The following is a 13,904-nucleotide window of genomic DNA, read 5'->3' as shown; positions in this document are numbered from 1 at the left end:
AGGGCACCCACACTGCTCTGCGGGGTGCCCAAGCTGCACCCCCATGTTCTCCTGGCACCCCCCTGGGTGCCCACCTCCCTCCCCGGGTGCCCATGCCACCTCCCCACCAGTGTCCAGGAAGGCTGGGAGTGATTTTTAGGGGCCGTGTATGACCCACAGGAGCTGAACGACCGTGGAATTTCACCCTGGGTGGGGTCTGTGGGTTTTCCACGGGACTGCGACTTGTCCACCGCCGAGCATCGCCGCCGGACCGGGAATGTCACGTTGTGTCTCGCCTCTCCAAAAGCATAGACTGATAGAGTCATTTAGGTTGGAAAAGACCTTTAAGATCATCGAGTCCAACTGTAAACTGAACGCTGCCAAGTCCACCACTAACCCATGTCCCCAAGCGCCACGTCTACACGTCTTTTCAATCCCTCCAGGGATGGTGGCTCCACCACTTCCCTGGGCAGCCTGTTCCAATGCTTGACAACCCTTTCGGTGAAGAAATTTTTCCTAATATCCAATCTAAACCTCCCCTGGCACAACTTGAGGCCGTTTCCCCTCATCCTATCGCTTGTTACTTGGGAGAAGAGACCGACCCCCGCCTCACTACAACCTCCCTTCAGGTAGTTGTAGAGAGCAAGAAGGTCTCCCCTCAGCCTCCTTTTCTCCAGGCTAAACAACCCCAGTTCCCTCAGCCGCTCCTCACAGGACTTGTTCTCCAGACCCTTCGCCACCTTCTTTGTTTTTCTCTGGACACAGCAGCTTCAGGAAAAATCACCGTCGCGGCTCAGCGTGGACGGCAGAGGAGCCGGCGATGCTGACAGCCCCGGGGAGCCGCTGGCGGCAGCGGCAAGACCATTAGGAAATACTGAATTAACTGAAAATGTGGGAATTAATGAAGGATTTGCGTGGAAGCGCAGGAAATACGGCTGGAAGGGAGCGCAGAGCTTCGGGACAGCTTTAGCGCTCTCCTTTCTCCGGGCTCCCGTCTGCTGCCAAAGCTGCAACGCCCTGGAAAATGAATTTATTCCTATTTGTAAACTGCTAGCAGGTGCAGCGAGGGCTGAAGATTACTCCAGTGGCAAAAATAAGGCAGAAGAGCTGCGTGTGCTGCCAGGCACATCTCGAGAGCAGGCTAAAAATAGCCTTCCCTGAAGGCAACACCCTCCAATGGCCCCGGACCTGTCAACAACATTCCTGGTAGTGGTGATGCGCTCAGGACCGTCATTTGGGGCAGAAAACGTGGTTATCTGGGGTGTTAGAGAACAAGAATAATATTTATTGCTTTTAATTCAATCGATGGATAATTCGGGAGGTGCCGCAGCCAACCTGCGCCGGGCGTGCCGATGCATCCTGCGACGCTCGCACCGGGCATCACGTCCTCTCCTGCTTTCCATCCCTGGCACAGCTGGTCAATTGTAAATATTTTTGAGTTAAAACGTGAAAAAGTTTTATTTACTTCTGTGATTTTGGTGTTTCTCCTGAATTCTCTGGTCTTGGGCAGAGACTTCTGAAATTTCTCTTTTCTCCATTTTTTTTTGGCTTGTGGTTTTCAAACCGCTAGCAGAAAATGAGCGCCGCTCTGGCCCTTTTGCCGATAATTTTCTACGAAAAATAGTCACGTTTTCCCGGTGTGGATTCTCCGGTGTCTCGTTGTGATTGTGCAGCCCCCTGCAGCCCCGCAAAGCCGGAGCAGGACATCTCCGCAACGTGGGATGACAGCACACGGCAACATCCCCATCCCTGGGACTCATCCCAGCCACGTGCCCGGCGCCTGCGTATTTTGCTTCCCGACGCGCCGGGACGAGCTCACCCTCACCGCCATCGTTTGAGATCGCTGGCGGAGAAAGCCAAAAAGCAAAGTGAAAACATGAATTAATCATGTAAATACAAAAAAACCCCAAATATCGTGCACGTGTTTCAAATTTAATATCAGCGGGACGCAGGGAATTCAGATGGAAAGAAGGCAGCCGGAGGTATTTTCCCAAGAAGGCTGGTACCCGGCACCACGGCTCGTTTCGGAGGTTGGATAACGATGCGATGAGTTTTGGAGCACTTGGGCTGACACATCAGTGGGAAAACTCAACCGGCAAAGCTCAGAGGGAGCGGAGACAAGCGGAGAGATGCTTTTGGCCATCCTGGGAGAGTCTGGTGAGCTTTTCCTTGAATTAAACAGGAAAACAGAAGACAGAGGTTGGGTTTTTTCTGCATGCAACTTTCCGGCCGTGCCCAGATCCAGGGAATTTTATCCATCTATCTGCTTCAATAAAAAAGCAAATAAGAGAGGGAGAGGCTTGTAGTTACCACAGATCTCCTTGCTTGGAAGCAAGAGCTTTATCACGGTCACGGCTCTCCCCATCCATCCGCGTTTTACACCATTTCCAATTCACTGCCGAGGTATAAAAGAAAGCCTCAATCTTGGCCACGCATCTCCAGGGCTGTTGGCAGCGCTGGAAACCTGAATCCCCAAAGATTTCCTCCCCTTTTCCCCCTTGGCACGTGTTTCGTCTCATCAAACGAACTGAAAACCGTGCAGCGATGGTGCGAGGCACCGGGGTCGCGATTCTGGAGAGCAGAGATGCTGGGGTCTTGCCATCGAAGGAACTGGGCGTTTTTTGGAAGAGGAGATTATTTTACAGTCAAAGTAACCGGAAAAAAAAGTGCTTTGGTGGGATTAGGATGACGAGAACAGGTTTAAAAGCTGAAAGGCATAAGCAGGACTCACAGGTCCCTGTTTTTCCCAGACATTTTTGATGCTTCCAGCTGGATTTCCTGCTGCGCTCCCTTCGCAGACATGGCTGCAGGTTGTCTTGGCACCGGAAGGATTTTTCATTCATTTTATTGCCTGGCAATGTGCGAGGGTATTGCGAAACGGCCCGTGGTGTTTCCTCGAAACACTCCCAGAAATTTCACCGCCGCCTTGAGAGGAGGCGAGAACCGATGTGCTCGGCACACGTGTGGCCGCCGCATCACTCATGCCCTCCGGTCATGGCGGCTGCAGCCCTTTGGGGTGTCCCAACGCTGGGGGACACGGCACAGACCCCCCGAGCACCGAAACGGAGCAGATCCCCCCTGGGATGTTCTGGGGATACGTAACAAATTGGGGCAGGAGATTTTTAAGATTAAGGAGATTTTTATCTCCGGGTGTTTTGGGTGCCTGGGGGAGCACGTTGTGTTCCTGTCCCCACTGCCACTGCGCTCCTGTCCCCATCCCCATCGTGCTCCTGTCCCCATCGAGCTCCCGTCCCCACTGCCATCACACTCCTGTCCCCCACTCCTGTCCCCGTCACCGGCGCGTCCCCATCCCTGTTGTGCTCCTGTCCTCACTGCCACTGCGCTCCCATCCCCGCTGTGCTCCCATCACCATCCCGCTCCCGCTCCCAGCCCAACCGTGCATCCCTCCGTACCAAATCTGCATCATCCCGGCTGGGCATCAGTTCATCCATGCTGTGCATCACATCCCGGCCATGCGTCACTCCATCCCGGCCATACGTTGCTCCATCCCAACCATGCATCGCTCCATCCCAGCCGTGCATCGCTCCATCCTGGCCGTGCATGACATCCCGGCCGTGCATTGCTCCATCCTGGTTGTGCATCCCTCGATCCTGGCCGTGCATGACATCCCATCCGTGCATTGCTCCATCCTGGCCGTGCATGACATCCCGGCCGTGCATTGCACCATCCTGGTCGTGCATCCCTCGATCCTGGCCGTGCATGACATCCCATCCGTGCATTGCTCCATCCTGGCCATGCATGACATCCCATCTGTGCATTGCTCCATCCTGGCCGTGCATGACATCCCGGCCATGCATTGCTCCATCCTGGCTGCGCATCACATCCCGGCTGTGCATTGCTCCATCTCAGCCATGCATCGCTCCACCATGCATCGCTCCATCCTGTCCGTACATCACATCCTGGCCGTGCATTGCTCCATCCCAGCTGGGAACCACTCCAGCCTGGCTGTATATTGCTTTATCCCCGCTGTGCATCTCTCCATCCCGGCGCCGGAGCATCACCTCTCCGCAGCGACTCGCGTCGGGGGAAAGGAGCTGGCAGCAGCCGGGGTCATGGGTGAGCCATTCCCACGCTGTGGCAGGGGTCCAGGCGCAGGCACAGTCTCGGGGCAACTAAGACACTTTCTCCATTGCAGCAGAGAAAAGAAGTGAAATTGTAACACCCTCTTGCGAAACCGACCTCAAATCAAGGCCAAAGGGGAAGCACGAGCCCTTCTGGGGTAAGAAAAGCCGCACCTCATCGCCCATCACCGTCCCATTGCCCGGCCACGTGATGTTCAGATTTCAGCCACCTCCGGGGCCGCAGGCTGCAGCCTCCGGTGGGGAAAAAACCCCGGGGAAGTGACTGGAGGACTCAGGCAGCACCTGGAATTTTTCACACCCAACTGCAAAATAAGCGGAGAAAAAAGGGGGCAGCGAGCGCAGCCAAAATGCAGCAGCTGGTGGCGGGACGCAGCCGGGGCTGCTGGCCCGGGACGGTCGCTGCAGGGGGATGAAACTCCGTGAAGAGTCTTCGGTGACCGGAGGAGCCGCTACAAGTGACCGCAAACGTGCTGGAAACGGAGCTTTCCCCTTCTCCATCCCCCGTGCACAGGCGCAGCCATCTCACCGCCATCTTTTTGCAGACTGGATGAGGTTCTCCCAGCCCCGGGGCAGCACCGATACCCCGTTCCCACCCCCTGGCAGGATTTGACCACCTTGGGTGCCACTCAGCACAGCGAGCCGGGGTCAGAGGGTGCCTAATCTCCCTGTTGTGATCTCCATCTCTCTTCTTTTTTTGTTTTCCGCCCTCCCCTCCAGTGCCAGCGCGATGCAGTCGCCCCAAGGACGTGGCCAACGCGCACATCGACGTGGGCGGCAACACGCTGCTCAACGCCCGCCTACGCTACACCTGCAACCCGGGCTACAAGCGCAAAGCCGGTACCTCCAGCCTCATCCAGTGCATCCTCCGCGAGGGTTCCACCGAACCCGACTGGACCCACACCACGCTGCAATGCATCCGTAAGTCCTCGCTCGGCAGCCGGGACGCGATGGGGACCGGGAAGGGGGAACACCTCCATCACCGGCGTGACGGAGGAGGATGCAGGGTGGCGTGGGCGCTGCCGTTGACGGTGTCTCCGTGTTGTGTCTTCCCGAAGGGGACCCGGCCCTACCTCCGCAAACCCCCAGCCCTGAGCTCCCGACCGCGCCGCGCACCGAGAGGACGACCCAGAGGGGTGAGGAAGGGGCAAACGCAGCCCACGGGGCTTGGTTTGAGGCCGCCGTGACCGTGGCTACGGCAAAACCACGACCACCGTGGCTTGGAAAGCAAAAGATTTCAATGGCGTGATCGAATTAATTTCAATTGCGTGAAATTCCACCATTTTGTAGCTGCTGGATGGGCTGTATTGCCCTCGCCGCAACCTGCCCGAAGCGGGCACGAGGCTGAGCGCTGCAATAATGGCGCTGCCTGGAGCGTGCCTTTTAATTGTTGAAATTAAAAGGTTTTACACTATTTTCCCAGCAGGAACCACTGAGGCCAGCCCAACCTCCAGCTCCTCTACAGCAACAACGCCCGGGCTGCCGGGAGCTGCCGGCCGGTCACCCGTGCCACCAGCGACTGACAGGCCGTCACCGGAGATGCCCCCACTACTGGAGACATCCACACTGGAAGAGGGGATGGCCCCGGGCTCATCTCTGGGGATAACCCCGCTGCCCACCGCCCCCACGGACCACGCCGCAGGTCAGCCCATCTGCCTGGGGAAGATAACGTGCCAACGGGGCTAGTTTCAACCAGCAAAGGCTCTTCTACTTTTTCAATGCATTTTTTTTTCCTTTTCTCCAAACCTCTTTTTAGCGAAGGTCCCCCCAGCATCCCCACCTTCCCTAGTTTTGCAGCTAAAAATCTCCATTTCTCTCTTCTTTTCCAGTTTCCGTCCAGACCCTGGCCTCTTCCATTGGTAAGCTGGGCAAAAAGCTTATTTTCTTTATTTTTAAGCTTAAAAGCCCTCCTCGGGGCTGTGGGAGGTTTATGCCGTGGTCGAGGGCAATGCCTCCGAGGGAGGAAGGATGCAGCACCCAAATTTCTTCCCGGGGCGGGGAGGGCACCTTGTGAATGTGCACAAAGCGTTTTCGGCTCTTTGTGGAGCTGTTTTGTTTGAGCCCTTGGCCACGCGTTGGAAGATGCTCATCGGCTGCCGCGTCTCTCCCGCAGGGGTCCCTGTGCTGGTGGTCGCCGGCGTCGTGGCCTGCTGCTGCTGGAGGATGAAAATGTAAGTGTGCCGAGCCCCGCGAGGTCTTTCCACCCTGGTGATGAGTTGTCTTTGGCCTCTACGCTTTCCTGAAAGCCGGGGAAAGGCCTTGGGGTGCCGGTGACGCTGTTCTCCCCTCCGCAGGCGCACGGGGCAGAGCTACGCGGTGGCGGTGACGGCCATCCCCATGGTGGCTCCCGCCGCTGAGAACAAGGAGATGTTGCCGCCTGGCGTCTTCCCCACGGGCTGAGCACCCACCGCCGGGCAACTCGGTGCACCTGCCAGCCCGGAGGATGCTCGGGGCTCGGATGGAAAGCCGGACGCTTCCCTGAGCGGCGGTGGCACGTGGCAGAGCACGTCCTGGTCCCCAGCTGCCCTCCGCACAGAGCATCCTCACCCCAGGGAGACGCAGCCGCTCTTCCCAGCCTGAACAAGTGACTCCCATGGATGAGACTGCTCCAGCACCCAAAGGTGCGCGGGTGTCCCATCGTGCAGCTGAATGGTGGCTGGGTGAGCCCCCCGAGCACCCCTGGGTGGTGCTGAGGTGGTGGATGTCCTGTGTCGGGAGCCAGAATTCGGAGGAGGCGGTCCTGCGGGTGCTGGTGGTCGGCAGGGAGCGGGCTGGGGGCTGCCTGCCCCAGTGGAGGGTGTTTGGGGTGCAGGGGATGGGGTTTGGGTGCCGGGGGGTGAAGCTGGGCTGCTCTGCCCTAAGTAGCACCCGTTCCCTGGCCAGGAGCAAGGCCAGAGTTGGGCCAGCTGGACACCAGCCCCTTCCCTAGACCTGCTTTGCCCCCAAATTGCCCCAAACCCCAGAAAGCAGCACTGCTCATGGAAGATGGAGAGAGAGGGACCCGGCCGAGCATCCCTCCGCCGCGTCCTCATCTCCTTCCTGCTCTCTTTCAGCCATTCGCCGGTGAGCCCGCAACCGCAGCGAAGGGTGCCGGCGCCGTCCCGCCGCGGTTGCAGGAGTCGGCCCTCGTACGCAGCTCAGGATCCTTCGGAGGCACTTTCGGCACCGACCCCAGGTGCCCGCTGGCTCCGGCCGCTCGCAGGAGACCACAAGCAGGAGCGATTTCGCTATGGACACTATCAAAGACTGAAGGCAATAACATGACCCAGGAAATATTTTCCTTTGCATGTTTTCCCTTTGTCCATCATCAGTTGTTATCCATTTGTTAGCCCCTTATCTACAGAACACGCACCTTTATACTGATGCCATTTTATGTATAAATATATATATATTGTCTATAAAATAATGCACACACAGCAGTTGATTTTTTTGTCTGGTTGGGTCTCAGCAGCCGTGATGGTGGGGAGGACAGCGGGGACAGACGGGAGCTGGGTTAGGGTGAAATCCATCTCCGCAGCAGCAAGGGCTCGCCGGCCACCAGTAGTGCCGTGCTCTAAGAGGCAAAGGGTGACGGCAGGTGGCAGCTGCCATCGCTCATTGGGCTCAGTTGGATGGCAAAAGGATTTTCAGGAGCCAGTTGGAAACCAGTAGGTATCTAACAACTTCATTTCCACGTCCTTTCCTCGCTGCTGCGTCTTGTCCTCCTGTTTGTGCCACTGCTCTGGATCGTCGGAGCTGGAAGAAGCAGCACTTCGGATGCGTGACAGACCAAACCCTCCAGCAATGGCACTTCATCTCCCCAACGTACCACGGGACGGTCGGAAAATAGGGGAGGCTGGAAGGGATCACTGGAGGTGCCTGGTCCAACGTCTGTGCCGAGCTTTGCGGTTACATCCAAGGTCCAAGCCTTGGGTGAACTGCCCGCGCTCAGGTGAATGAAAGAGGGAAAGCCTTTCTGGAGTCGGTGCTTCGAAAGCAAAAGGAGAAGCAGCTCTTCAATGATTAACCATGGAAATCAACAGGATGCAGGAGCTTCCTCCAGCAGGCATGGCTCACTGCTCTGGGCCCATGTCCAAGAGCAGATCTCTTCCAAAATCAGTTTCGGTTTTGATCTCTGTGTGACAAAGGCTCTGGTACAATGAGCCACGGCATCTTCAGATGGAGAGCGTAAGCCACCACCTGATTTAGAAGAGCACCATGCTGCTTTGCACCACTGCTACTGTGATGGCTGGTAAATGCAACCCAAGACAACTTCTTAACAGAAGGGAAGAGAAAAAAGAAAGCATTAAGGCTTTTTTCTTTGTTACAAATTTAATTTCAGGATTAAAAACACTCTCCAGTTTGTCTCTGAGTTAGAATGAAACCAAACCAAAGCAGTTCTTCAGACGCTACCTCTCTTCTTCCCTTATGGTTCGCTGCAAGGAGAAGGGAAACAGTGTCTGGGGAAACCCCTCGGCTGCAAGTAAGGAAAATTGATTCAGCTGGGAGAGGTTAACAACTTCCTCCCAGAGCTGATAGTGAAAAGTCCATTTTCGAGGAATAAAGTGTTTCTTTGGGTACTTTGCAGCATCGCATTTTGTCTTCTTCCGGTGGACCGGAGGGATTTCACTGAGGCATGGCATGACGGAATAGGGAGGGATATCCTGGCAGTTTGGTCACTGGAGGGGTTTTCCTGGTGACAGAGGTAACGGGGGGGTAATGCTCAAAAAAGAAAAAGCCATCCTGTCCGATACAGTGCATATTCTTCTGTGCAGCGATGCAGCGCAGGCCATGCTGACCAGCTCTTGGAGGGCAAAGCAGGGCTGGAGAAAAGGTCTCACACCTCCTCACAGAGAGCCTGGAGGATTCTTCTTGGAGTTTGTCCGAAATCCTGCTCCAATATTCACCTGATTTTGGAGCTGGGATGTGACAACAGGCCTCGTCCCGCACCCAGGACGGCTCTGGGCCGCAGCCAGGGCTCTGGGAAGCTGGAGGGCTTCGTTAGAGCTGGATGGGTTGTTCCTGAAGCGCTGGGAAAAAGGTGAGCGGTGCCAGAGAGCCAAAGCGCTGCTGCGTGCAAGCGTGGCAAAGGTAGCCACCGGCATTCCTGCTGCCATTGCTCTGTGGGGGAAAGAGAGGAGATTTGAGAGAAGAGGAAGGCTGGAGGAAGGCTTCCAACCTCGGATGCAACCCCCTCACATCCAGGGAAGAAAGCAACGATGTGCCCGAAGCATCTCCTGCCACCTCCCTTGCAAGGAAATCCCTTATGGGACAGCTTGTGTAATAGCTGCAACAACCAAAACGTCCCTGTGCAGGTCTTTGCTGGCGAAGGACGAGGCTTTGCCCGTCTCAGTGCTCGTGTCCCCTGCCGATGGCTCGGAGCCATCTGCCATCTCTTGTTGTGGACACGGAGCTCCACCAGATTTACTGAGTGCTCGCAGATCCCAGCGCTAGGGAAACGTGGCCTTCGCCGCACCTTCTGGGCAAGGATGAACCTCGGAGCCAGAAGGTGGGACCGAGGCCAAAACCGGACCCAAAAATCAGATTGTCACTTCCAGCTGGCTGGCAGGGGCGAGGGGTGCTCTGCCAACCTCAGACGGATGTTTGATGGCCTCGGCAGAGGCTCTAAGAGTCAGAGATGGGATCTGACACAACAAAACCCCCAAACCGGCCCTGCCTGAGACCACAATTAGTCTCAGAAGAGAGGTTAAGGCTTGAGTGGATCTGTGAGAGCTGCAACACCACCCCGAATCATGCGGTTGGGAAGTCACCCCGAGTTATGAGCTGGGATTGCGAGCAGAAGTAAAGGGCCGGGGAGCTGTGGGCGTGAGATCCAGCTATGGGATGTTCCCTGCTCACTTCCACTAAAGCTTGGCATTCAGGCTGTCCCTCCCCGGTGCGATAACTCAGAACAGTCACAGAGCACAGCTGCCCGCAAGCGGCCGGAGCGGCTCGTGAAGGCTCCCGATTCAGAAACAGGATCTCAAAGGCCCAGGGAAGGGACGTACGTGACTCAAAGGGAGCTTCTTCACAACCAGCCCGGAGCTGGACCGCAGTGTTTCTGTACACAGTGGCACAGAACAAGCGACGTCGGCCCCGTCCTTCGCAGCCTCACTCATCAGCTCCACCCGAAGAAAATGCTCCTAAGAAACAAGAAAAAAAAAGGGGAACAACAACACTCAGAGGGGGCTGAGATACTGGAACAGGTTGTTTCATATTTTTTTTAAAACCTCCTGGGAAGTGACTTGCAACATGATGTTTTTTTATAAAACAAAACAAAAAAATCCCAAACCCCTGGTGACAACAAAAATCAAGCAGAAGCCAGCAGCAGCTTGTGAGGAAGGAAGTGAAGAAAGAGCTGGCAACCCGTGCAGACTGAGAAAAGGGAACCTACATGCTTGCACTGAGATAAGTCAGGATCTGTGGAAGACAACACCCAAATGCACAGACTGTGGAAAAAAAATGCTGCAACCTTGTGCCTTGCTATTGAAATCACGGTGCAGAGCAGCGTGAACCGAGGAAAAAATGTGACCTCAGTTATTCTGGTCTATGCCAGCACAAGCCAGGCCATACTCCATGCTCAGCATGAATCTTAGGATCAGGGTGAATCTTACGATAATCCTCGTTTATGCTCCTCTACCACACACCCTCCGTCCAAACATAATAAACAAAGATGGGCAGATTTTATGGGTAGCGGGTGCTGACTCTCTTGGCACTGTTTTAAATTGGCAGCAGCCCATCCTGCTCGAGACATCATCGCTTGCAGAGCCACCTCGAGACTCCAAATCCTAACGAGACAGCGGCGTGCCTGGGAGTTTGCCCTCCCCAGCCGTCTGCTCTGCCTCTGGAGCGCTCACACATCAGCGGAAGAACTGCTGCAGTTCACAGGCAGGGCTGCTCAGCCAGATCGCACGCCACGATGGCTTGCTTTGGTGCAGCGTGCCGTGAAGTGCAGGTGTGAGGGCCCTAGGGTGCCCCACTTGAGGATCTGCTTGCCTTGGCAAGATTTCACTTACCCCAGCCAATGCTAAAAGGTGTTCCAGGGACTTCGACATCAGCAAATACTTCTTCGCTCGTGTCACTGCTACATAGAGCAGGTTCCATTCATCCTCAGGATACATGCCTAGGTTGGAGGAAGGATCATCAATAGCTTTAGAGAACAAGAATGAACAGCTCTGCTATTCTTCTAATGCTTCAGCTAGTATTTCTGGAAGGACACTCGGTGCTTCTCTGGGAGAGCATGAACTTGCAGAGCAGCAGAGCTGCGCAGCACTCTCCTGCATTTGCTATGCCGTTCCTGACACCACCGATAGCTCCTGCCTCGTTCCATGTTTCTCCCTCCAGGCAAAGGCAGGACTCTACATGCCCGGAGAAGCAGCTCACTGCTACGTGTTTTCCCACCTCCTGGGCACAGACTTGGCACTGGAGGAGTTTCTCAGTCTCTAGATTCACTCTGCAAGCTCCTCTCTGCTCACTGGGAAGAGACCGGCTCTTCCAAAGCATGAACTGCGGCACCTAAGCAAAGCAGCGTCTTTCCCAAGCGTGGAGTTGGTCCTTCTCTGTTGCTAGATGGCTACAAGCTCGACTGCAGGAATACCCCCCTGCCCCTATCTCGCTGTGAAAGAAACTACAAGATCAATAATCACTAGGACAGCCAGCGGCACTTGACAACGCCGAGAAGCACGGGCTTTGCAGGACAAGCACCGGCAGCACGCTTTGCTTTCCCACTTTCGGATCAGGATGTGTACCACGCACAGCCGTTCCCTTACCGATACTGAAGTTAGTTCTTCTCTGGTAATCGCCGTTGAGACATGGTACTTTCACAAAGTCATCTGCAATCAGCACCGTATCAAACTCTAGGCCTTTGGCTTGATGGACGGTACCTACTAGGTAATCTGTAACCAGCACACGTTGGGAACAAGAAGGAAAAAAGATCAGCCGTCGCAGCAATAATGGTATTTTTAATTTCACGAGGCGCCGAGTCAAATGAAACGATCTCATTCTGCATTCATTTCACTTCTCCCCAAATATAAATCAGAAGCAAAGCACCTCTATCAGGAATCTAGACTGCTGAAGACAACTTCCCTGCCAAGGAAAATGCCTGGTTGTCAGCAGCCTGAGCCCCAGCCCCGACTCCCAAACAGGAATGCTCTTTATTTGATGAATTTTTTACTTGATTGCTTTGTCCCCTCCCCAGATTTTAGTCAGCAAGTTGCAGGGCAACTCCAACAGGAATCCCAAAAAGCAGGATAAAGTCCTAGGGCTTTCCAACTGAGGAAATACTGTGTCCAACGGTTTATTTGCCTCTAGCAAAGTCACGTTAAGCAATCCTTTGGTGGCAGATTCACCGCAGTGAACTCCTCCTGGAGTCCTAGATGTACCCCAAAAGCTGCCGTTCAACTTCCTTTCTCACTAAAAGACCAACTTGATCCAAACTTAGCCTTTTTGCAGAACGAGGTGGATTCAGCACTGAAGCTAGATTGAAAAAAGACCTGAATTTGCTCCTCTGTCAAAGACACAGCTTGGCTTTACCTGCCGTGGCTTCTTGTGGCACGTGGCTGCTCTCAATCTTCTGCACCAGCTCAGGGATCCGCTCTTTGTATTTCTCCACTATTGCAATCTTCATTTCCAGGTCTTTGTCATCGATGCACATTGCGTATTCCCTTAAACCGAGGAAGCCCTTAGTTTCTTCCCATTTTTTGATAAAGGAGTCATTTATAACAAGGTTTGCTGAAAAGAAAGTAGCAGATGACATGAGTTTGTTTGACAGATGCATATAATGGCATTTTTTAATTCTAATCAAACTTCAGAGTAAGCATTAGGGAAGGGAAGTGTGGGGCAGTGGATGGACTGCCGCTGTAGGATGCAGGGGCTTGGGATGTACTCCTCGCTCCGTGATGGGTGGTTTTCACTCAGGATTTTCTCTTTACTGATGCAAAACACCGTCAAAGCTCGATGCTTTCATCAGAGCGGGCAGTTTCACAAAACGGCATCACTTTGAGATACAGCGCCGGCGTACTATGAAGGGTACGGAATTTTAAGGAGCTCAGGAGAGAGCAGCTGGCAAACCTGCACTGAGCTCACTTATTTCTAGAGCATGTGTCCTAGAAAGTCTGCACAACCTTCCTCCCCAGAGATATTTGGAAATCGAAGGGAAAAGACTCTGAGCAGTCTGAAAAGATTCTAATGGGACTTCGGAGCAGCAGGAGCTCAGGGCAGAGACAGCCCCAGGGCCCTTCCAACCTGCATTATTCTCTCTTTTTACCCAGATGGCAAGGAGTTTTCCTGGTAGCTCACCTTCCAAAGAACCAGGAACAACACGCACATAGTCAATCACTCGTGGCAATTCGGTAAGTCCTTTGTTTGTCTCTGTGCCTCATGTATAACAATACTTGCCTACTGCTGCCAAGAGGGTTTAAATGAATGACTTATTTCCTAAATGATATCCACCAGTGAAAAGAAAGCATGTGATAGAGGATTCAACACACCAGGTTTCAAAACAAAACAAAACAGGAAAAGCCCAAGACAAATGAAAAATGAAGTCAAATGAGAAAACATAGGGAAAAAAATCCCAATCTATGAGTTTACTGGGCTCTTGCACTCAAGATAAGGCATCGCAGCGGAAAGCTGGGGAGGGCTGCATGACACAGGCCCCACAATTTTGGCATTTCTGGTATTAACACCAGCCACTCAAGCAGCCCAAATAGCACAGCCCATGACGCTACCACTGAGAAATCAGTTTTCAACAGGTAACTTCATGAGGAAATATAAAATAAAACACCAAGAAGCGTGTTACTTTCCATCACCGCAGCGAAACCTAAAAAATCCGTGCCGCTGTAGGGAGGA

At 54.1% G+C, this 13,904-nt stretch overlaps 2 protein-coding genes across 2 annotated transcripts in view; one reads left to right on the top strand and one right to left on the bottom strand.

The window, feature by feature from the left end:
• Positions 1–715: 715 nt before the first annotated feature.
• IL15RA (interleukin 15 receptor subunit alpha) lies at positions 716–7,215 on the top strand (the record flags this gene model as incomplete). Its single annotated transcript, XM_050906217.1, has 8 exons — positions 716–746; positions 4,800–5,000; positions 5,138–5,215; positions 5,503–5,721; positions 5,909–5,938; positions 6,193–6,250; positions 6,374–6,700; positions 7,133–7,215. Coding segments are annotated over 7 exons (723 nt in total), but the record flags the coding sequence as incomplete, so codon positions are not given.
• A 1,167-nt stretch (positions 7,216–8,382) lies between these two features.
• Positions 8,383–13,904, bottom strand: part of FBH1 (F-box DNA helicase 1) — a 30,477-nt gene continuing 24,955 nt past the window's right edge. Inside the window, exons 17-21 of the mRNA XM_050913452.1 lie at positions 12,591–12,788; positions 11,828–11,953; positions 11,075–11,181; positions 10,067–10,201; positions 8,383–9,179 (exon numbers count right to left, since the gene is read on the bottom strand). Coding sequence (XP_050769409.1) covers positions 9,060–9,179; positions 10,067–10,201; positions 11,075–11,181; positions 11,828–11,953; positions 12,591–12,788 — 686 coding nt within the window. The 3' untranslated portion in view covers positions 8,383–9,059. The remainder of the gene's footprint in view (positions 9,180–10,066; positions 10,202–11,074; positions 11,182–11,827; positions 11,954–12,590; positions 12,789–13,904) is intronic.

Source organism: Gymnogyps californianus, chromosome 1 (genome assembly GCF_018139145.2).
Source record: "Gymnogyps californianus isolate 813 chromosome 1, ASM1813914v2, whole genome shotgun sequence".
NCBI lineage: Eukaryota > Metazoa > Chordata > Aves > Accipitriformes > Cathartidae > Gymnogyps > Gymnogyps californianus.
This window is presented reverse-complemented; position numbering and strand designations above follow the sequence as displayed.